This window comes from Octopus bimaculoides, chromosome 23 (genome assembly GCF_046866305.1).
Source record: "Octopus bimaculoides isolate indiv1 chromosome 23, ASM4686630v1, whole genome shotgun sequence".
Classification (NCBI taxonomy): Eukaryota; Metazoa; Mollusca; class Cephalopoda; order Octopoda; family Octopodidae; genus Octopus; species Octopus bimaculoides.
Genome location: NC_142950.1, coordinates 38,166,907 through 38,192,156, shown reverse-complemented (window position 1 = coordinate 38,192,156; position 25,250 = coordinate 38,166,907). Strand labels below are relative to the sequence as shown.

Genomic DNA, 25,250 nt, shown 5'->3' with positions numbered 1-25,250 from the left:
GTGAATCTAACGGATTTTGTGTTATTTTAAATGGCTTATAAACACCTTCCACGCTGCAATTGTTATATATATATATATATATATATATATATATATATATATATATATATATATATATATACTGCACTATAACTTAGAGTGTGCTTCTTTTTCGGATTTAGGATTTACTGACATGTGAGAATAGGGATCTTACAATCTCAAACAAGCATAGGTACATTCTTCAATATACATGGTGACAATTAAGAACCCTCGACGTTGACCATTAACCCCTAAAACAGCGGGAATGAGTTGCATGAATGTATGTACCAAACTGACAACAAAAAAGCTAGCTACTTTTCTTAAGAGTAATTTTTATAATTATTTCCACTTAAAAGAAATAATAAAAAAAACTCTAATAATTTTTAGTCCGTAGTTCATTAAAATTTACAATCTCATTATCGAAAAGTGCCGTAAAATCTTCACTTTTCTGTAATGAGAGCCGCATCTGTGTGAAATTTTTGAGTCATCAATTCATGATGTCCGCCGTTTAAGGGTTAATTATTAGCTCAAACCCTATCATTAACTGTCTAATTCAGGGGTTTTCAAACTGTGGTCCGCAAGAACAAGACGGGGTCCGTGAACAGCAAATACTTTTTATGGGCAATTTGATTTTATATATGTTTTTTAATCGAAATCTTTTAATTGACAATAAACCTGGCGGCACTGTCATGCTATTAGCTGTCAGAAGTGAATCTGTCTATCTGCCTGCATGCCTGTTGCTGTGTCCGTCTGTCTGTCTGCCTGCTGGTTTGAGTTGATACTTTGGCTTACTTACTGATATCTATCTACTATCTATCTATCTATCAATCACTCGTCCACCTTATTAGAAAACACAAATTTAATATAAAAACATATTTCCTGAAATTGCAAATTATTTAAAATATAAAAATATAATTTTCAACAGAGAGAATTTATCAAAATAGAAAACAAATGAAGTTTGAAGTTTAAAAATAATAGGATCGACCACTCACGACTAGCTAGCGCGGACGCGCGACTGCGCGTTCGGGACCACTCTGCTTTAGTAGTACCCTTATACTCTGTGTGTTTTCAAACGCATGGATATAGGTGTCAAATTTGTTCCAATAACTTTCGAGTAATAGATAGATAGATAGAGAGAGAGAGAGACAGACAGACATATAGCTCGCTCCGGCCAGTCAGTAGCTGTCAGTAGCCAAAGAATCGACAGGCAGACAGACAGATACTTCACTAGCAGTGAGCACTTTCACTTCTGACAGCTAAAAGCATGATAGTGCCAACCTGGGTACTACTAAAGCAGCACGGTCCCGAACGCGCAGTCGCGCGTCCGCGCTAGCTAGTCGTGAGTGGTCGATCCTATTTACATGCTAGAAATACCAGCCAAATCTCACAAAACAAGTGTTAGGGTTAGGGTCAGGGTTAGGGTTAGGTTTACCCTGTGGATCTATATAAAACCGGGGGGGGGGGGGGGGGTCGAAATTTTGAAATTGAGATTTTTGAAATTTTTTTTTTCAGAATCGGATTCTCCATGGTCTGAAACAGGATTCCGTAAAAAAAACAAAATTTAAAAGGGGTATACCCAGATTACATATACTCCATCTCCACCAATATTTATGTATAAATTTCATAAGCGTTTATAAGGGGATCCCTAAGGTAAAGCCTGGGATCTATTTTAAAACGGGGGCGCCAGTTTTCATTTATGTTTTATGTAGTGTTTTTGGTACGGAAAGACTTTCAAACTTCGTATACTTATCTATTTTGTGTTATAGAACAGAAAAATATTGTTTTATTTCGATAATTTCAACCAATCACTAACGTCTATTCAGTTGAAAACAGTTAGCGCTGTAACGGTGTATATCGTATTAATCCCCTAACCCTAACTAGACTTAACCGTAACCCTAACCCTAACCCTAAAACTAACCCTAACTCGAGAATCCGAACTCTAAAATTGTTACACACATAGATACGCACAGCGTAATTTATTATATAAACAATATATGCGTATAAATTACGATTAAACCGGATGAAATATGTCACAGGGAATAACATTTTTATGACCGCCCAGCAGTAACTCTATTGATCTGAATAGACGTCAGTGATTGGTTGAAATTACAGAAATACGACAACTTTAACATGGAATAACTTGCGTTAGTGTTTCGTTAAGAAAATACTGGCGCCCCCGTTTTAAAATAGATCCAAAGCCTGAAATATAAAGGGGTCCGCAAGTCAAAAAGTTTGAAAACCCCTGGTTTAGACAAAAGCATTACCTCTCGGGTTTTACAATTCTGGGTGGACATTGGAATTAGACACTGAGGGAAAATGGCTGTAACTTTTTTATTTTTTAATTTTGACGATTTTCGTTTTCGATAATGTGTTCTATATGTCACGGTCATGCGATTCCCCCTAAAAAAATTTTTGGAACCCCCCTCACACGGGGGGGGATTTTTTTTTTTGGTGGGGGGACGATTTTCATTTTTGACATTGTGTTCTACATGTCCAGGTCGTACGAATAGCCTTCTCGCAACTTAGATGTGAAAATGAACGGCTTACATTTATATTGAAACAGAAAAAGGATCATATGTGGAGTCCCCACCACGAAACTTGATATGCTAGAAATAACAGCTAAACGCGGACAATCCAACCTAACCCTAACCCTAACCCTGACCCTGACCCTAACAAGATTTGGCTGTTATTTCTAGCATGTAAATAGCCTACTTGGTGAGGGGGGGGGGAATTGAAATTTTTCAAACAATTATTTTTCAGAATCGGAATCTCCATAGCCTAAAACGTGGGATTCCGTAAAAAAAAAAAAAAAGGGGGGGGGGTTCAGATTACATATAGTCCATCTGGACCAATGCAAGATTTGGATTGTCCGCGTTTAGCTGTTATTTCTAGCATATCAAGTTTCGTGGTGGGGACTCCACATGTAATCCTTTTTGAGCCGTTCATTTTCACATCTAAGTTGCGAGAAGGCTATTCGTACGACCTGGACATGTAGAACACAATGTCAAAAATGAAAATCGCCAGGAACCCCCCACCGTGTGTGAGGGGGGGGGGGGGGGGGTCCAAAATTTTTTTTAGGGGGAATCGCATGACCGTGACATATAGAACACATTATCGAAAACGAAAATCGTCAAAATTAAAAAATAAAAAAGTTACAGCCATTTTCCCTCAGTGTCTAATTCCAATGTCCACCCAATTCTGAAAATGATAAATGTTTTTTGTATTAGTTTAAAGCTTATGAGTAATCACCGTGTATTGACTATAAGACCTCAATAGAAAAAAGTGTCCCCCTCCCCCCCGGCACGGTGTTTTGGTATTTAGTATATGACACCCAGTCATGAATGCATGTTTTTGTTCCACTCTGGTGAGCAGAACAAACTCAATGTCACACAGTCACACATGGCATGATGGGCTTTCAGTGGAAAGTGGCCAAAACAGACATATATACATACACACAGACATATATACATACATGCATGCATACATACACACACACTGAGACACACGTGCGCAAAAACAAAAGCAAAACAGAAGGCCGCGTAAATAACGGAGAGAGTGAAGACTCTTGAAAAGGTTGCAAGACGAGGAAAATAAAAATAAGAAATAAGTGGAAATTTTAACGGTGTGTGCGGGTTAAATTTTAAGGCACAATAAGAAAATGACTCTCCCCAGACCCAACAGAAATTATTTAAAATTTTCAGGAAGTGACATGACCGTTTTTAAATGTAAACAAAATTTGGTTAATGTTTACAGTACCCAGAAACGAAATAAAATTTTTAAAAAATAGTGCAACAGGTGTAAAAAAAAAAATGTGTAGGAAACGAATATGAAAAGAAAATGCGCGGGAAGCAATGAGGGTGGGGATGGGGGAGAGGGTTTAGGAAAATTCACAAGATCCGAGTTTTCCCCTCATAACTTTTAGGAAAAGGGTTTTTTTTTTTTTTTTTTAAATGAAATTTTATATAAATACCTTTCAAACAGCATAGATTACGATTATAAAGAAATTTGTGGGGAAAATCGAATCTTGTGAATTTTCCAAAGTCCTCTCCCCACTCCTTTCCATGCGTTTTTTCATATTCGTTTCCTACACATTTTTTTACACCTGTTGCACTATTTTTTAAAAATTTTGTTTCTGGGTAATATTGCAAACATTGACCAAATGTTTCCCCCCTCCCCTGCTATACAAACCATTCTTAAAGAATCCTGCACACATAGTCGCAGACATAGCTGTGGGATGAAGAAGGTTGCTGACCAAAATCTTGTAGAGGGGAAACTGTACAGAAGCCTGTCCTTGATCTGTGTGGCTCCGATGAATGAAAAATATACATCCTGACCCTTTATTATTATTGTTTTAACTTTTTCACATTTTTGTGTCCTATTAAATCCAAATGGAAAAACAGAGAGATTATGATCCTAGAATCTCTTCTGCTTGGCTTCACTTTTTGAAATTTTCCAATTTGGTAAATTGAGGTAATTTTTTCATGCTGAATCTTCTGTTCTTATTCACTTGTTCCAGAAAATTTTTAGAAAAATGTCACAGAGGTTTAAAGAAGCATTGAGTGATGGATGTTTTAATAAATAAAGTCGTGAGAAATGTTGGAACAGGCATGTAATGCAAAAAATTACCAGAATCATCATCATCATCACCATCATTTAGCATCCGTTGTCCAAGCTGGTATGGGTTGGACAGTTTGACCAGGGCTGGCAAGCTGGAAGCACCAGACCCCAATCTGATTTGGCATTGTTTCTACAGCTGGATGCCCTTCCTAATGCCAACCACTCTGAGAGTGTAATGGATGCTTTTATGTGCCACTGGCACGGGTGCCATTTGTGTGTCACTGGTATCTGCCACGACTGTGATTTTACTTGACCTCCTTTTATTTGTACCCTCCCAGGCATTCAACCTACACACACAGCAAGTTTGAGGAGATGGTCACTCCCATCAATTTCATCAATTTCATCAATCCCTGACCTTGACTGAGATGAAAGGCGAAGTTGATCTTGGTAGGATTTGAACTCAGAATGGAACAAATTTTTGCCCTTTGTGCTATTTATAAAAGATAAATGCTATGTATAATCTATATTTTGGATTTTGTCTTTCAAGGAAACGGGGACCTTTTGAAACTGAGAAAAGCTACATTCTAAATACCAACAACAACAACACAATCAGCAACAACAATCAACAAGACTCAACATCAACACAAACACTGACATTAGTCTCATCACCATCAACAACAAAAGCTGTCATCAGCAGCAGCAACTTTAACCACAGCATTTATCAACAATAACAACTGTAACAACAACAAATGCAGTCTTAGCATTAACACCACCACCACCGCCAACCACCACCACGACAACCGAACAGCTAGAGAGGAGTCACAACCCTACCAATTGAAGGGACAGCAAAGATTGTAAGAAGAGAAAGCAGAAGACTTGAGCAGTTGCCATAGCAACAGATAACTGGAAGTGAATCAGGACAAATTGACAAAGATGGCATTTTGTGCTGAAGATCTAGGTTTGTTTCTGTGTGTGTGTATTGTTTTAATGGGAGGGGGGAGGCAAGAGACAGGAGAGAGAGGAGGATGAGGGAGAGATGAGTAAGGAAAATGAAGAATGTGATAGTGAGAGGAGGGGGGAGTAGACATAGGGAAGAGAGTGGGAGGTAGGTGAGGGAGGATATGGATAAAGTTTGGGAGGAATTATTGACAGGAATTGGTTTCAGTGCTGGTGGCATGAAAAAGGTACTCAATACATGGTGTAAGTAGTTGTGGTTAAGAAGAGCATCTGGCCATACAGACCATGTTAAGGAGACACTGAGAGAACAAGGTAGTTCTTTGGATTGTCAGTTCCTGTCAAATGGTCTGACCGATGCCAGCATGGAACATGGACATCAAGGTAAAACACTTCAGATATTTCAGAGATCATTTTTTTTTTTTTTTCAGAATCATAGTTTTAGCATCTGACCATGATCGCTCAATGGCCTGAGTGTGTGTGCTCCGGTCACTGGATCCACATAATGTTGTTGATGGTTCCCCTGTCAGATGGTGATAACCCATGGTATTTAAATTATTATAAGCGGGCCACTCATTTGAATAAATAACTGAACCTTTTCCACATTCTCTTTCAATAATTAGGATCAGACCGTTCCCGTCATGCCATTCCACACAAAAATATCGACAGTCTGAGCCTTGTTTGAGACCAAAAACCCACAGCCCATCAATTCTACGTCCATGGTTCCTGTTGTTTCGTTCTTCTGCATCACTGTCTTCGAGGAGAGGGGCGTTGTTGCCATTCAGCATTCTTCCTCAATTGTATTTTTGTCAACCAACAAATCTTGCTTCATCAGTCTGAATGGGGTTATCGTTTGTTCCAACCATCTTCCCTCGTCTTTCATGATAAACGATGGCCCCACACACCTCGTTGCACATATTGTACCAGTCAGTTATTGTATTTTTAGATTTTCCTGTTAGAGTCACTACTGTGGTTTTGGGTATATCCATGACAAAGAAAAATATTAGTTCTAAAATCTCACTCAGGTTCAGCTTGTAGTTTAATTTGTTGTTAGCGTTCATATAATGGAAAAATTGGTTTCCTTTATTAACTGAATATTTGAGGTAGATAACCCTGGTTATACTGTTTGACAACGTGGTAGACTGCATACTATACTAGCACCAAAATGAGACTGTGTCAATTGTACATGTACACATTTCAAATAAACACCTTCCCGTTAGTGACTCTGTCATGAAACCCCATTGTCAAATTACGCAGATGGTATTTACAGCCAATAAAAAAAGACTAATCAATTTCATCTTTAATTTTAATGAAATGTCTCTCTTTGTAACTAATTAGTAACAAGTTAGATCATGCTGCTGATTTTTAGAAAGAATGAAATAGTGCTTATACATGATTACCACCAACTAGAAATTGTAAAAACTTTGTAACAGAGAAAAAAAATTAAATATATGAACTCTATGCATCTTGGTTTTCCTTAATTTCAAATTCATATTCCTAATCACTGATGTTAGGGGATGGTTATCTCCCTTGTATTGATAGTTATAGCCAGAGGGCACCACATGTAAGTTTATCAATTAAACATTATATGAAAACCTCTAAATTAATAATAATTGCCTTTTATTTATCTATTTTTTTGTAGAGATATCTGGTCTAGAAAGGCTTTTAATTGAAATCATGACTTACACAAGATCGGTTTCACCTTATACTAACACTAACGTGAGTAAATAGTTATAATCTTTCATCTTGTTTCTATTTATTGCAAGTTGAAGAAGGTTTAAAGATTGGAGTTGGTGATAATCAGAATTTTGAAGCTGATGGCAGACGTTTGATGTGCCTTTGTTTTCCCCCTGAATTTCTATAACGATGGATTCTTTGTAATTTCATTAGAAATGTTTGTTTCAAGCATTCTTGAATTTCAGACATATTTTATTTTTTATGTGATATTTCTCTTATCAAAATCGAGTCAAATTGGACACTAAACTTGCACTTGCGAAGACCTGTTGAGGCAAGTGAAATCGAAATCGAGTTAAATTTGACGACTGGCACCCATGCCAACATAGTCTCCCTCATTGGACACGAAACTCAGTTTGCGAAGACTTATTGGGGCAAGCGAAAGTGAAATTGTGATGGCATCTGTGCCCAGCGATGCCTTTCTGGCACTTGTGCCCGCGGCATGTGTAAGGACTTTCGAGCGAGATCGTTGCCAGTGCCCCTGGACTGGCTCTTGTGCGGGTGGCACATAAAATACACCATTTTGAGCATGGCTGTTGCAGTATGATTAATTATTGTATTCTATATACTGGGTCCTAAGTCAATATTGGATATTACTGTAAGTGTCACAATATAGAAACATTTCTCATGGCACCAGCACACAATTTACAAATGCTTACATTTTTTATGATTTCCGTGAAGTTGTCACGGGTCCAGCTAGTTATTATTATTATTATTATTATTGCTTTTACTATATATTTGTAGAGCCTGCATAAAGCTATTGCGATGACAAAGGAAAAAGGTGCTGAACAAACTTTGCATTGTTTGTTGAGTATTTATCCATATCTGCCACCAGAAAAGCAACGTGAAACATTCCACACATTTGTTGCCTTAGATCTACTAAGGCCAGGTAAGTAATTTGCCCAGGTGTGGCAGCATTTGATCAATTTGGGAGATAAGATAAGGTTTCTAAAGACAAATCAGGGCAACAGTCCTGCTCTCACATGTGGGATACTGCTGCATTAACCATTACCTCTTCCTCCTCCATTTCACTGATTGGCAATGGCTCACTCAAGACATGAAAACCCGCCGTCTCCTCTCTTTGCCTATTGAAAACTTAGCTTTATCTTTTAAATGGAATTTAGGCTTAAAACCTTAAGTTTGTCTATTAAATCAATTATTTCAATGATGTTCATAATTATCCTACATTCATCAAGATGCTGGAAAGAAAGGAAACAAAATATCAAAGACAAAAACAAGGGCCTCATCAACTCCCATTATTAACCCAGTCTTCTATTCCTGCTGTAGTTGACAGTTGGAGTAAACTATATTATCCATGGATTGTTCTGTATGGAATCCACTTTTACTTGCAAACAGAACTCTTTATGTTACTAGCTGAAACTAAGGAAATATTACACTTGTAGATATCTGAAGAATAAAGACTACCAACTTTATATGTCTCTGCTCTTGTTTTCAATCTCCATCTTAGAGAATTTAATCCATTATAGGCTTTATAGTGTCTCTTGTTGCTGCAGTACTCTACATTACATTCAAAATGCCCCATGTTTACTGTCAGGAACACAGGGGTAATTTTCTCTTAATATTATTAAAAGACAGCAAGCTGACCGAATTGTTAGACTGCTTGGCAAAATGCTTAGCAGTATTTTGTCTGGCTTTACTTTCTGAGTTCAAATGCCACCAAGGTCAGCTTTACCTTTCATCCTTTTGGGGTCGATTAAATAAGTACCAGTTGTTCACTTGGGTTTATGTAATCGACTTATCCTTCCCTCAGAATTGCTGGCCTTGTGTCAAAATTTGTCCTGACCTGCAATGAAAATAGAACTCTGTCCTAATTTGTATAAACTTTGGAGATTTGGGAGAGATTAATAATGTTGCGTCTGTATTTTGATTTTGTCTCTCTCTTTCTCACAGGTACTTTTAACATTGAAAGAGGAGAAGTGGCTTTGCCACAGAAGAGTTTGCAGCATTTCCACAAGATTCGAGATTGGCATGTGCTCATACTTTTATTGTTGGGTTTTCCATCTCTCTCACCCTTCAGTCATTTGGCATGTTATGAAGACACATCTGATCTAACTTTGGTGGAAATATTGCAAGACTACTCTTTAGATATTCCTACAGACATTGATTTGTTAATTGAAAAAATTTTAATCAATGGTGCCCCATGTGAGTACTTATGTGCTTACAGGAAAGCACCTGCACTTCATGTTGCTGCAGAAATTGCTACTGTTTCAGGTGAGGAATTAGAGAATTCATTCTTGTAAAAGTTTCTCTTTTCTAGTAATACAGAATGGCTCTTTACAACTGATGACTTAATAAATTCTACATTTGAAAACATATTTTGTTTTGTTATGAAGGAATATTTCTGTTCAAAACCCAGACTAAGAAGGCAAAATGATAATAGGTTAACGAAATGGAATGTCCAAAACTATTATTCTACATTTGAATATTTTAACTGAAAATTTTAAGATTTAATATCAATAGTAACCAACATTCAAACTGTTATAACAGGCAAGATATAATGTATAGATGACAAACTATTATAACATATAATGTAAGATGGGTGAATTATTATAACATGTGAGGTATAATGTATAGAGGGACAATAAACTTCTGACAGTCAAAGATTTACTTGTAATTACTTAAAGAGTATAGCTTAATGAAGTTCCTATTACAGATCTTAATAGAAAACTCCAACTTCATTTTGGTAGCAGCCTAGATACTGTTTAAACGATGGGGATTTTATATATAATGCGCTCTTAAAGGAGTAAATGTAACAGGTAGATGGTCGTACCATTCATTTCTGATGTAGCTAGTGTAAAAAGACTTCCGTGGTGTAGAGTGAGTCAAAACAAGAGATGGTAATTATGAAATTCATTGTGCAGCAAATGGAGTAAGTTATTTAATATTCAAAGTTAAGATTTTTAAACCAAATATCATTACCATCATCATCATCATCATCATCATTTAATGTCTGTTGTCTATGCTGGCATGGGTTGTCGGACAGTTTGACCAGGCAAGCTGGAAGGCTGGTTTCTACGGCTGGATGCCCTTCCTAATACCATCTACTCTGAGAGTGTAATGAGTGCTAAATATGTTTTCATGTATGGAATTTGCTTCCATTGCACTTTTTCAGGACAGTTCCAGACATTTTTTTATGTTCTCCAATGGGCAAGTACTTCAAAGGACCAACTAGATGCAACAGACAGAAATAAACAAACAGCTTTTGAAAGGATTTGTGATTTGGTTGATGACCACCCATCAACCAGTAAAAGAGTATTGACACAACTGCTGAATAAGGATTGTCAGTTACCCCACAACACGTCTGAGAGCTGCCGTAAGATTCCAGGTAAGCAAGATTTTACTGGTATTGGGGGTTGTGTTGATGTTATCAGTTGAATTGGTGCATTGATTTTGTTGTTGTGTTGATGTTGTTTGCAATAATTATTTGTTTACTCTTATGTTGTATCTTGTAATAAGCTGCAGGATTCCCAGGCAGTGTTTATAATTTTAACACTGTTGTCCAGGTGTTGAAACCATAGTGATACCTGTTTGGCAGCTGATGATGTGAATACTTGGGCACTACTTAAATATTGATGTCTAGTTTAGAGAGGTTCTGTGGCATCTAAATATTTTTGATGATGCTGGTGGTGATGATCGCACTCTTAGGTAACAGAACTTTGTTTACTGGAAACCAAACACCCTCCAATTTGACAAAAAAAAAAATTTTAGGGAAATTTGGCTGCTATTTCTAGCAGATGAATGGCCATGTTGAGCAATAATTCTGGCTTGCAGTATCTTTAGGGGGCCGTTGGAAGCCCATAAGAAAGGAACAAAATGTTAAGGGGGTACTTGGTGCTCAGAGGTGTTGTGATTTTTCTTTAGAATAAAATATTTAAACCAAATACAATTCTTTAAACACATTTTTCAAAAGTGAAAAGGAAAAAAAACAAAAAAAACTCTTTGTTGTTGAATTAAAATGTAAGACATTGTGCTATAAGTGAGCAGAAATATAACTGATGGTGTGACCAACATAATTTTGTTATGTAAGCCCTATAATTTTCATTAAAAAAAAGAAATTGGAGGAAATTCTATTGCATTACTTGGATAATAAACCACAATATAAAATTAGTTTCAGAAAAAAACAATAACTTTTGTTTTTTTCTTTTTTGTTAGAGTTAGTCTAGATGAAATGCAGTTTGGTTTTGTGTGAGGGAGAAGCACCACTGACCATATATTCCTGGTAAGGCAACTTCAGAACTACCTGGCCACGAATGAACCCCTGTACTTGGCTTTTGTTGACTTGGAGAGAGTCTTTGACAAGATTCCCTGCTCCCTTATATGGTGGTTAGGAAGAGAGGAGTGGCTGGTGATAGCTATACAAGCCATGTACAGTAATGCTGTCAGTAAAGCGAGGCTTGGCAATAGATGAATTCGGGGTAGAAAGTAGGAGTTCATTAAGGTTCAAATCTCAACTTCCTCTTTGTTTGTCATAATTCTCCAATGACAGGAATTTAGGATGGGCTGCCCCCCCCCCCCCCCATCCCCCGGGAGCTCCTCTATGCTGATGACCTTCTTCTTATAGCCGAATCACTAACAGAGCTGGAGGAAAAATTCCATGAGTGGAAGCAAGGTCTGGAGTCAAAGGGCTTTAGAGTCAATCTAGCAAAAAAACCAAAGTCTTAGTAAGTAGAAAGGCAGACAAATCACAAATCGCTTCAGGTAGATGACTCTGCTTGGTCTGTAGAAAAGGTGTAGGTAGAAACTCCATAAGGTGTACCCAGTGCAAGCCACAGACACATAAGAGGTGCAGCATTATTAGAGGAAGGTTAACAGGGAAAATAGTCTTTGTGTGTGGCAGATGCACAGATACAGTAAACAGTAGGAATACACAGAAAATTGACTCTATGAAATGCCAATGGAGATATCTAGAAGTAGTTGATAGCTTCCGTTATCTAAGTGACCAAGTTAGCAGTGGAAGTGGATGCTCTGAGAGCATTGCTGCTAGAATAAAAATGGGCAAAGTTTAGAAAGCTTCTACCTTTGCTGTCAACAAAGAGCCTCTCCCTCAGAGTGAAGGGCAGATTGTATGATGCCTGTGTGTGAACAGCCATGCTACATGGTATTGAAACATGGGCTGTGACTACAGAGGACATGTGTAGGCTTGAAAGAAATGCAACTAGTATGCTCCACTGGGTGTGCATGTTTGACAGAGTGTAAGCATTTTGATAGAAAGGTCAGGCATAAGAGGCATCAGATGTGGTGTGCAATGGTCATGTAATGCGTATGGACGAGGGCAGCTGCATAAAGAAGTGTCAATCTCTAACTGGAGGGAACCTGTAGAAGAGGTAGACCCAGGAAGACATGGGACGAGGTGGTGAAGCATGACCTTCAAACATGCCAAATCAGACTGGGGTCTGGTTCAGCTTGCCAGCCTTGGTCAAACCAGCCAACAGCATGGACAACAGATGCTAAATGATGATGATGATTATATATTTATGTATACACACATATCAGAATTATTTATATTGATTTTATTTTACCAATCCAATTCTTTATTATAGCTACATGTGCTGGTATAGAAATGGCCCGTGTGAGACAGAACATTGAATCTGCTATTAATAAGAAGAACTATGAATTTGCAACCGTTCAGTGTAGGAGAGGTGCTAACCTTTTGCTGTATTGTCATCAAGTAAAAGACCTAAGCAAATATTATCAGGGCTTATATGCTGTAAGTTTTTTTCGTCTCTCATTGATTTACTTCTTTTTAATCCTCCTCCTCCTCCTATGCTAATTTAGTTGTCAGTTATTTTATCTTGAGGTTTGTTGACAAGTTTCCTCAAACCTCAAGAATCTTTCTTAGGATTCTTGCAGAATATAGAACAGTACTTTTCTGTACTTGGACAATGCGAGTTTCAGCTCTAATCTCTTTCAGTCTTTTAAGTAGCATTTTGGGTGTTGTGCCAAATGCTCCATTTCCTACAGGAATAATTGTTGTCTTGGTCTGCCACACTCTCCTCAGCTCTTAGCCTTCATCCTGGTATTTCTCAGTTTTCTCCCATTTCTTTTCTATCAACTCTTCTCTCAGAGCGAATTGCAAAATCTATGATATTACATTGTTTGTTTAGTCCTCTACAATCATATTTGGTCTTCTTGCTTCATTAGTGTGGTCAGTCTTTATTGGGAAGTCCCACAAGGTCCTGTAGTTCTCATTTTCCATTACAGCTCCTGGTTCATGTCCAGACCACCTTCCTGTTGTTTTCAGGCCACACACTTGCCTACCATTTCTTCTTCTCCATGCTAGCCTGTCTACGACTGTGATTCGAACCTGGGTCTCCACATTCTCCATTCACTGATCTGCCTCTTGTTTTCAACAGTTCTTCTTTAGATACTCTTAGGTCTTTTCTGCTTACTCCTTCCTTCAGGGCCCATGTCATGGCCATCATAGTCATTGTTGGGATCTCTCCTTTTTCAATCCTAATTATTAAATATTTTTTTTAAATATCAAATTTTTAATTAAATTTTTTTTTCTTTTTTTTTTTCCCAAGTCTAGAGCAAAGACTGCCCCGTCGGAACCAACCCAGGATACTTTTGTCTTCTTTGATTTCCTGGAGAAAACTCTGCACTCTCGTACAATTAAACAGTTTGATAATGGTAAGTTGGGACTTGTGTCTTTCTGTCCTGGAACTGCTGTGCTCTTCTTTTATGCCAGTTTGCTGCTACTGCTAGCTGAGATGTCTATTGTGTTTCTCGAAATTCATTTACCCTTACACACACACACACACACACACACACACACACACACACACACACACACACACACACACACATCTACAAACATGTTTGATATTTTATTGTTTTTCTTGCAGCAGATATTGATGCCATTTTAGAAAATGTACATAAAATGGAAGAAGATGAGGTGAACAAATTTCTTCTGGAAAAATCTAGATCTTCTAAATCCTGGCCAATGCTATACTTTTTTCTCGGTGGAACAAAACCACGACTTAGAAAATTCAATGCTTCCCACATGAATATTTCAACTTTATTGAAATCAAGACAATCTAATGAAATCAATAGATCATCTGCTCTTGAATTATTAATGAATCTTCTGAGGAATGGTCTTCTCTCGGGACATGATAGTGCTGTGAAAATTCACACAATCCTGCAACTGACACTAGATATTGGTAACATAGAATATATTTCTTCTGTATTTGCTCTTGTTTTTGTTGTTAGCTTTTTTTTTTTTATCAATTTTTGCTATCTTTTTAAGTCTTTTTGTTTAATAATTTTTCTTGTTTATAAATATTATAAAGATGATGGTACCATTTTCATAGAGAATGTTTGGGATGTAGAGCATGAGCATCCAAGAGGATAATCAGGATGTTGGAAGTATTCAAGGAGTCTTTCGGATTAGATGGTTCTTTTAATTTTATTCTTTGGCTGATTTCCATTGTTGTAGGCCTGTGGCCATGTTGGTAGCCACTGCAATGCATTCCATGTGACATTTCTCCTGATACTTTTGGGAAAATGATTTTACTCTTAACATTTAAAAAATGTTTTTTTCCTTCTTCATTCATCTTCAGTGAATGTTGGTTTGACCAGGGAAGTCATCACATGGTATCCATCTTTCTGATGTTGACAAAAGAAAGCATCAGTCAAATATTGTGCTTGATAGAATCAACTAACTCTTCACCCCAAATTCAAGGCCTTCAGCTTATTTTAAAACAATTATTATTATTATAATTATTAAGGTAAACTTATCCTAGTAAACTTATCAATACGTGACAAAATGCTTCGTCGCTTTGCCCTTTTATTCCTCTGGGGTTCAGAAAATATGTACCAGTTGAGCACTGGAGTTGGTGTAATGGACTGAACCACTTCCTCTAGAATTGCTGGCCTTGTGCCAAAATTTGAAACCGATATTTAACAAAAATAGTAGAGTGCTTCAAGGGCCAAGAATTTTGTGTTAGCACTTACGAAACTAGTTAGAAATCCTGGGGTTATAAGTCCCATATACTGGTGATAATGGTATTTTCCTGGATAGTTCTGGAACAAATCATAAATAAGATTATCATTGGTATATGAATTTATAACATCTGGATTTGTGACTACTTTGATAAGTGTCAACGCATGGAACTCTCAGCTTTTGAGTCACTCTCTCATTTCTACCAAATACAAATAAAAGCAAAAAATATACATTTAAATAAATCTATTCTTTGTTTATTTCTTGCCCCCAGGTTCTCTTGATGCTTTAGATTACGGCCTTAACAACAAGAACATCAATGTGGTGAACGCCAGAAACGAGACTCTATTGCATTCCTTGGTACAAACTGAAGTTGAAGATGTTCAGTTTTACATAAAAGTTGTCAAACTGTTGCTGAGGAAAGGGATTAAAAAATCACTGAAAGACTCCCAAGGTCGAAAGGCAGAGGATCTCGTCTCCATTTTAAAGCTGCCGGGAGCACTTCTCAAAGTGGAAAATATCAGTAAGATATACAGTTTGATTTCCTTCCATCGTGTTCTTGCTGTCTTTGTCATTCTCCTCCTCTTTCTCTTCGCCTTCCTCTTCCTCCACCTCTATCTCCTCCTCACCGTCCTTATCTAGTATTCTTGTATCTATTGTTGTTGGAATGTTAATTAAAACAAAGTTATAAGTGAATTAATAAAATATGCTAGCATGGAGTATGTAGACAGTTGAAAATGGATGTTTGTATAGACATAAAAATTATGAACCTTGACTGAATACCTCAACACAAGGGCAGCAGAGGCTGATGTTTATTATTATGGTCAGTGAGTGAAGGTGAATCGGTTAATGGTCAGAGTATTTGCCTCATGATCGTAAGAATGTGAGTTCAATTCCTGGTGGCATGTCGTGTCCTTGAGCAAGACACTTTATTTCACGTTGCTCCAGTCCACTCACCTGGCAAAAATGAGATGGACCTGTATTTCAAAGGGCCGGCCATTCTGTATTACGCTAGGTCTGTGGCGTGCTGAGCCAGTTGCACATTAATTTCACGAGGCGGATGTCCTGTTGATTGGATCAACTGGCTCCTGCGTCATCGTAACTGGCTGAGTGCCAGTCATAGTCAGTGACTTTGAAGTGCCACCAGGTGTGTGGTTTATTCAAATCCAGTTTGATTAAGCTGCACACTTGACAAAACGTGAAAGTCACCATAAATAATGTTATTATTATCATGTTTGTCACACACACACACACACACACACACACACACACACATGTAAAATCTGAAAATTGTTTTCTGTAGATCACTGCGACAATGTTGACCGTGTGTTGGACCAAGTAAAGAAACTGGAGTCCAGCAGCAACACACAACTTTTAACCTGTTACTGTACGATTGGCCAGGCTTTGATTCTAGAGAAGAGCCCGACTGTGTCGAATTGTGAGAACTTGGTGAAGCTTTGTGCTACACGTGCATCACTACTCGTTGCAACTGGATCCAATGAAACTGCAGATGACGATTTGGTAGAAGCAACTAGATATTGTTATTCAATGAAGGTTTGGAGAAATTACTTTCTTTGTGTGTGTGTGTGTTGTGTTTTGTTATTCTTGGTACACTGAGATTTATTTCAATATAGTTTGTATTTACAAAAGAGAGAGAGGTGAAGGCAGGAGTTAAGAAAGATGGAAAATATATTAAAAATAACAATAATAATAAAATTGTGATATTATTAAATTAAAAACTTTTATTTTGCTTCTGCAATTCTAACTTCAGTTTTGTTGGTGAACTGTGAATGATTCATTGTCATTTAGATCTATACACACAGAAACGTGTACATGTTTATACATACATTCATTTATATTTCTACAGGTGTAGCTGTACATTTTATGTACTTTTACAGTTTCATGAATTAACTTGTAATTTCAATTTTATAATTAGTTGCTGTTAAGTGAGACTCTCTAAAAAACTTTTGAGATTTATTAAGGTAAATGACATAAGTTTCAAAACAAGAGTTTTGTACTTGTTTACAGGTGACACTCTCGTTCATGGCTGCCTGCCAGCCCACTTCTCCCTCAGAAGAATGTAACCTTGAGGCTTACTTGAGAGTTTGATATTCATTAGATAACATAGTTCAAATTGGAGTAAGTTGCACAACATTAAACTGATCAATAATGAAGATACAAATTGGTAACTTAATGTAATTATCACAGTTGCATGCTCTCTGGCTTAGTGAATCCTAACTTCTGTAGATTGGTTCTGAGGCTGTTGGTGACATAATCAATTCTCTAATGATCACAGCTATGATTTTAAAGCTATAGACGAGCTCATGTGATATCTCTCTATTGAAATAACATGTAAATTTATTGTAATACTCTTTCACAGAGTAGGGCAGCATTAAAGGCACTCAATATGTGCCCCTCAGAAAACATTGATGCGATAGTCCAGTTCAATCCAAACGCTCAGTAGCATATCTGGATTTACCATGCGAACTGCTTCAGTCATCAAAATTTTTAGCTTCTCCAGGATTGCAAGGAGAGGTGATATAGAAACTGTGCTCTTCACGTACCTACAAAGAAAGAAGTCACACAGTTAGGTCCAGTGACCTTGCAGGCCACTTGCAGAGCACCTGATCATCTCGTCCAGCACAACCAATCCATCTGTTTGGCAAGTGCTCGGTGAGAAATCTGACAGTCATCACCCTCAGCAGCTAGTTGTGGAAACATCCAATTGGTCAGCATCTCCAGATAACTTTGTCCAGTAACAGTTCCTCGTTAAAAGAAGAAAAGGCCATACACTGTCCTCTCTGATATGGCACAAAACACATTAACTTTTGGTTAAGTCTCGCTCAATTTCCTGGGTAGCGTGGGGACATTCAAGTCCTGATATCTGCATGTTATACCTCTTGACTTTGTTGTTCAAGTGAAATATTGTCTCAGCACTGAAAATGATTATTTTCATAGCAGTTTATCTTTATCTTCCATTAATTACTGGATATTCTCACAAAATTCAAATCACATTTCATTATCTTTTGGCTGAAGTTTTGGACTAGTTGCAGCTTGTAAGGGTGAAATTTTAGGTGTTTGTGGAGGATCTTGCAAATTTTATGCTGACTTAAATTACTTTACTACATCCTTTTTCCTTTTTTTTCTTTATTACAGCAAATTTCTAGGAAACAAATTCAGGTAAGGAAAATTTTAGTTTCATTTGTCAAGCTTAAAGTGCCTCACTTTTCTCTCTGCAATTGTTTTTCTCACTCTAGATATACTTCCGTAGGGGGCTCTTTACTCTCTATGGAGTATAAGCCATTGACAGCTTTTCTCCACTGTTCTTGAGATATACATACATATATATTTATAAAAAGTGCAGCGATATCTGTATGGTAAGAAGCTTGCTTCCCAACCACATCGTTCCTAGTTCAGTCCCACTGTGTGACACCTTGGGCAAGTGTCTTCTACTATAGTCTCAGACAGAACAGAGTCTTGTGAAGGATTTGGTAGACAGAAACTGAAAGAAGCCTGCTATGTGTGTGTCCATCCCCAGACAACTGTTGTTGGTTTCTTCATGTCTCCATAACTTAGCAATTCAGCAAACTCAGACCAATAGAATAAGTATTAGGCTCAAAAAGAAAAGTACTGGGGTCGATTCCTTTGACTAAAAATTTCTTCAAGGTTGTGCCCCAGAAATTAAAATGTCTTTTTTTAGGCAATCCAATTCCTCCTTCAACCAAAATTCTTCTAGAGTATCCAAGAGTCCCTTGGTTAAGAAATACTTATTTGTCTAAATGCTAACTTAGCATTAAGTCTGAATTATTTTTCTACAGCTAATGTCCATCATATATGCATCATACAGGATCAGCTTGATGCGAGTTACAGGGGTCAAGAAAGGAATATGTGCATGAAGAACATATTATGATGTACCTGTGCATATGTCTGAATGGATCTCATCAATAGATGAGATCCAAAGATTTTCAGCATAGAAAACACTTTGTAGTGCTCAAATGATTTGAACTTAGACTCCGATGTCTTTAGGAGTGACCATTTCTGTGGGGTAAAGAATGATTATAAGGGGAATCAAAGTGAGTAGATATAGAGGCAATTATGCAGATAAACAAATGATATATATATATATATATATATATATATATATATATCCATATATATAATGTAAACAGATGTGCTTCTTTATGTGTATGTACATATGTGTGTGTGTGTATCATCATCATCATGTCTATCTTTCCGTGCTCACATGGAATGGACAGAATTTGTTGAGGCAGATTTTCAAAGGTTGGATGCCCTTCCTGTTGCCAACCCTTATCTGTTTCTAAGTAAGGTCATTTTTACCCTGTGGCTAGACATGTTTTCACAGAAAATTGGAGACAAAAGACATCATTTGTATGACCATAACATTCATTTGAAGTATCATACAATATCAAGGCAAGAAGACAGTAACACACACACACACACACACACACACACAGAGGCAGACTGACACTCACAAAGCTTTGGTTGGACCAAGGCTGTAGTAGAAGACACTCACCCTATGTGCCATGCAGTGTAACTGAACCTGGCACCATGTGTTTGGGAGGGAAACTTCTTTCCACAAACCATTATCTGTGGGTTTTGTATGTGTATAAATATATATGTATACTTGTGTGTGTGTGTGTGTGTGTGCCTATATACATTCATATGAACACACCCACCCATGAATATTTATGCTGATGCACAAATTCCAAGATGGTTTTAACTTTCTCTTTAATTCATTTCAGATTTTGCTTCAACCTTTGTCAGAAGGTAAGAATACAGTTTTACACCTGTTTTGTCCTATTACTAGCTCAGGTGGGAAGATTAACAGAAATTTAGAAATCTGGTTATTGTTGGCATAAATAGCCTTTGACAAAGGCTATTATGCCAACAATAACCAAATTTCCTTACTAATCCTGGTGGATGACACCTCTGCACTATTCAGATGGCAACCGTCCAACCCATGGGTCTGTTTAGGTAGACTTTGCTGGTGAAGGTTTTCATGAGGTTGGAGTTCAAATCATACCTCAACCTCTTTTAGTCATCTTTTATGATCTGCAGAGGAAACATTGGGTCTATTCTTTGACTTGTCAGTCCTCACACAGCACTAGAGCAATGTGAAATAAAGTGTTTTGCTCAGGAACACAACATGCTTCCCAATCCAGGGATTGAACCATGATCACCAGATTGTAAGTGTAACACCCTAACCATTAGGCCATGATGTGATTGAGACTGGTAAATCTGTGCAAACTTAACCAGATGAAGCAACACAATCACTATTCATTGCTGCCAATGTGTCTCCCTCTTTTATATTTTAGACTCAAGTGAGAATACAACTTCGAAGCCCCAAATTGGTTCCCATGGTGATGGCCTTGTATCAAGTACAAATGGAAAAAAAGGACCAGCAACTAGCAAAAAAAGAACTAAATCTGCCAAAAGTAACTCAAGAACAACTACACAAGAAACACCTGCAGGAGACAGAGGTAAGGAAGGTGACATTATTTAACAGACTTCTGGTGGGAGATCAGTCATTTACTCCAATCCACAGATGTTTTATCATCAATGCTGCACTTTCCCATGTCACCTGTTTTAACATAACTGTAATACACACACACACACACACACACACACACACACACACACACACACACACACACACACACACACACACACACACACACACACACACACAAACTAGACCATTTTACTCCTGAGCAACGCCGGGTATCTTTGCAAGTTATAAATCTAATAATTTTAAATGTGAGGCAGGGTCAGTGCTAGGAGGTGCAGGCCCAATTAGAGAATTGTCAAGTGGGGCCCCTCTGCTCTACAGAAGCTGAAGACTAATAGTTTATGCTTGATGGAGTACCCTAGTCCTAACCAAAAATCATTGAGGGCTTCATGTACTAAAAATTCATCTTAGCATTCTCTGTTTAAGCATGCGCATAGGGTCCTCTCTTGGCATGAGGCCCAATTTGAACAAATCTGCCTAACTGACTTAAAACCGGCCCTGGTGCTATGAGGGTGGAACTTGTTGAAGACATCACTTCTGTTTCTATAGTTGAATAAATAATTCCGGCAGAGATTACAAACTTTATGCATTACAACAACCTCGTACTCTCTCGGTTTTTATTGACAACATTGATCTCAGCATTAACATTCTTCTTTATGCACTGATGGTTAGAAGGGTGAGGGGTACCATCTGTTATGTCATACAATGTAGCAAATGCCATCCTTAATTTTATATAAACCTTCTTCTGCACTCCCTGTTGGAGATTATATCCATACTAAGTACTGGGTTATGGATTAACAACCCTAGTAATTAACAGTGATTATAATCTCTTGGCTAACTCTCTGTTAAATGAGAAAGATTATTGTAAATATATAAGAGAAAATAATTTGAAATTTAATGAAGTTCTTTATTCTATTTAACAACAGAAATTGAGACAAAGCCAAAGAAGGAAAAGAATCAGGAAGACAATTCTTTGAAATCTGTTCCAGAAAGTTTAGAGAGTGAAATGAAGGCTAAAATAGAATCTTTAACTGAATATAAATATGAAGAAATGAATCCATTTAACATGATAGTCAAAGAGAGAAGAGAAACTATTTCTGAAAGAATTACAGAGCCAGATCTAAAAGTTGACATATGTATGGATTTTAATCCAGATGTAATTAAAGACTGTGAACAGACAGACTCTGAGAAGGAGGAGGATGATGATGATGACGACAATCGAAATGAAGATTTGTTCAAAGAGAATTCATTTGAAAATTTGAATTGGAAAGTCATTTGTACACAAGATGTTTGGACTACTTTAAAGTGCAGAGATTTAACAGATGAAACACGCAGACAAACTATTTTAGCCATCAAAAAGTTAGCTTCTGGCTCCAAGAGTAGACGTGTGAAGAAACTGAAAGATATTCCCAACAGTTTAAAACTGTACACATTTCACCTGTCACATAATTCACGCATCATTTGGCAATTGACTATTAATTATCTGCCAGGTAGGAAGATTTACCTCTTTACATGTTTTTCAAAATTTCTTTTTGATTTATTTTTAATCATTAACTATGTAAATATCTGTCTGTCTGTCTGTCCATATGCACACACACACACCAAATAGGAACACAAATCAGTTAAACCTTCATGCTCCTAATTAGGCAGCATTTCCCAAGTACCTATAAGTATTATAGTTCTTTTGATGCTCAAAATGTTAAGGTTAGCTACTCCTGTTTAAATGCACTCATACAAATGTAAAGACAGGAAAATCTCCACCATCTTGACCCCCCCCCCCCTTCATTTGGAAATTTCAGGATCAAAGAAATGATTTCACAGTGGGGATTTCTTGACATGGACCCAACCTATTACTCTCCTGGAGCTTGTAATATCCAACTCTGCATTCATGAAAAATTGTGTATACTGCAACAGCCTGCTGTACACATCAACAGGAAAACTCATCTCAGAACATCATAGAAAGGAAAAAATAGTTTAATCACCAAAAATATGATGAAGTCAGACCAGCTAGGCAGGAGTTATCATGGGATAGTAATTACATATAGCACACCACATACCATATGCAATGCAATTTAATTCGCCATATAACATAATATCCCCTGATTTTATTATATTTAATACGAGTGGGTAAGTTTATAACAGATTCAACACCAAAATTAATTTCCACCATCAAAGTTTGAGTGTGGCGCCTATAATTGTTAGTTTCGAAAATACTTAAATGCTCTTTCAACCCCTCCCAAAGTCACGACTTGATTATTAGGTGTGGCTACTTTATCAGTATTTTTCTTCTCAATAGAGGCTGCTCTAATCCGCTCAATCACCTCACTACCTTTATTATATAAACTAACATTCCCACTGGTTACAGCATCTAATTTCCTGTTGTTGCTTATCTTTTTATTTAAATTGATGGGTTTGTTGGATGCCTTCCTAGTAGGTCTGTTTTCCCGACCAAGTAAGCCTGTATCCCCCCTCTCACTTAAAATCTCATTATTTCTACCTTTAGCAGGTGTTACACTTTCTGGATTAAGAAAAGTAATTCCATGGTTGTATCCTGCCTTAGACAAAGTGAAGTTATAGTGGTGGGAATAAGTATTAAAAATGTTTTTATTTATATATATATATTTATATATATATATATATATATATATATATATATATATATATATATATCATCATCATCATCATCGTTTAACGTCCGCTTTCCATGCTAGCATGGGTTGGACGATTTGACTGAGGACTGGTGAAACCGGATGGCAACAGTCTAATTTGGCAGAGTTTCTACAGCTGGATGCCCTTCCTAACGCCAACCACTCAGAGAGTGTAGTGGGTGCTTTTACGTGTCACCCGCACGAAAACAGCCACGCTCGAAATGGTGTCTTTTATGTGCCACCCGCACAAGCCAGTCCAGGGGCACTGGCAACGATCTCGCTCGAAAATCCTACGGGAGCCAGTCAGGCGGTACTGGCAACGGCCACGCTCAAAATGGTGCATCTCATGTGCCACCCGCACAAGAACCAGTCCAGGGGCACTGGCAACGATCTTACTTGGCTTGCCGGGTCTTCTCACGCACAGCACATTTCCAAAGGTCTCGGTCAGTAGTCATCGCCTCGGTGAGGCCCAATGTACGAAGGTCTTGCCTCACCACCTCAGCCCAGGTCTTCCTGGGCCTACCTCTTCCACGGGTTCCCTCAACTGTTAGGGTGTGGCACTTTTTCACGCAGCTATCCTCATCCATTCTCACCACATGTCCATACCAGCGCAATCGTCTCTCTTGCACACCACAACTGATGCTTCTAATGTTCAGCTTTTCTCTCAAGATACTTACACTCTGACGGGTATTCACATTGACATTACACATCCAACGGAGCATACTGGCTTCATTCCTTGCGAGCTTACGTATGTCCTCAGCAGTTACAGCCCATGTTTCACTGCCATGTAGCATGGCTGTTCGTACGCATGCGTCATACAGTCTGCCTTTTACTCTGAGTGAGAGTCCCTTTGTCGCCAGCAGGGGTAAGAGCTCTCTAAACTTTGCCCAGGCTATTCTTATTCTAGCAGCTACACTTTCAGCGCACCCACCCCCACTACTAACTTGGTCGCCCAGATAGCGGAAGCTATCGACTACCTCTAGTTTTTCACCCTGGAATGAGATAGAAGTTGTTTCCTGTTTGTTTACAGTCTTTATTGCACCTGAACATCTGCCACAAACAAAAACTAACTTGCTAGTTAACCTGCCTTTGATGTTGCTGCACCTCTTATGTGTCCATAGCTTGCACCGAGTACATCTTATAGAGTTACTACCTACTCCTTTTCTACATACTGAGCAGGGCCATCTACCTGAAGGGGTTTGTGTTTTATCTACCTTCCTACTTATTAGGATTTTGGTTTTAGCTAGGTTGACTCTAAGGCTCTTCAATTCTAGACCTTGCTTCCACACCTGAAACTTCTCCTCTAGTTCTGATAGTGACTCCGCAATTAGGGCAAGGTCATCAGCATAGAGGAGCTCCCAGGGGCAACCTGTCTTGAACTCCTCTGTGATTGTCTGGAGGACTATGATAAATAAGAGGGGGCTGAGGACGGAACCCTCTATTGGGTCGACATACGGCAGGCTCTCTTTCTCCCATTCATTCTCTTTATTAAGCAATCTATCGTAGTGGCATCTCCAGACCTCTTTCTTTGCATCCTCATTTAGTGCAAGCGTACCATCATCCATGCGAACACATTTCTCTCTTACAACATCACTATTCTCTCTCCTACACTGTCTTGCAACACGAAATACCTCGAGTCTTTGGTCCTCACGGCGCAGAGCATTGGCAAATCTTTCCTTATCTGCTTCCCCTCTGGCTAAATAAACCTGTCGCCTAGCCTCCCTTCTGGCACATTGGTACAATTCCCTGCTACCACCGTTCTTCCAGTCCTTCCAAGCCTGTTTCTTTTGTCTAATAGCCCTGTCTACCTCCTTGTTCCACCACCACGTTACTCTGGGTCAGGAGGGGA

General features: G+C 38.1%; 2 protein-coding genes across 6 annotated transcripts in view; one reads left to right on the top strand and one right to left on the bottom strand.

The window, feature by feature from the left end:
- The window catches only part of LOC106869000 (non-structural maintenance of chromosomes element 1 homolog), a 41,996-nt gene extending 40,819 nt beyond the window's left edge, over positions 1-1,177 (bottom strand). The window contains exon 1 of the mRNA XM_089340471.1: positions 1,011-1,177. The gene's annotated coding sequence lies outside the window, so the exon portion shown is untranslated. The remainder of the gene's footprint in view (positions 1-1,010) is intronic.
- Positions 1-25,250, top strand: part of LOC106869001 (uncharacterized) — a 43,796-nt gene that overhangs the window by 1,377 nt on the left and 17,169 nt on the right. For 2 of the 5 annotated variants that reach the window (XM_089340441.1, XM_089340440.1), the window contains exons 2-15: positions 5,123-5,533; positions 7,172-7,248; positions 8,008-8,152; positions 9,175-9,495; positions 10,397-10,609; positions 12,825-12,991; positions 13,809-13,914; positions 14,130-14,444; positions 15,498-15,746; positions 16,527-16,777; positions 18,380-18,403; positions 19,987-20,011; positions 20,560-20,724; positions 21,680-22,243. In XM_089340441.1, coding sequence (XP_089196567.1) covers positions 5,509-5,533; positions 7,172-7,248; positions 8,008-8,152; positions 9,175-9,495; positions 10,397-10,609; positions 12,825-12,991; positions 13,809-13,914; positions 14,130-14,444; positions 15,498-15,746; positions 16,527-16,777; positions 18,380-18,403; positions 19,987-20,011; positions 20,560-20,724; positions 21,680-22,243 — 2,647 coding nt within the window. In that variant the 5' untranslated portion in view covers positions 5,123-5,508. The remainder of the gene's footprint in view (positions 1-5,122; positions 5,534-7,171; positions 7,249-8,007; positions 8,153-9,174; positions 9,496-10,396; positions 10,610-12,824; positions 12,992-13,808; positions 13,915-14,129; positions 14,445-15,497; positions 15,747-16,526; positions 16,778-18,379; positions 18,404-19,986; positions 20,012-20,559; positions 20,725-21,679; positions 22,244-25,250) is intronic. The other 3 variants (XM_089340443.1, XM_089340444.1, XM_089340442.1) reach the window with 2 other exon arrangements.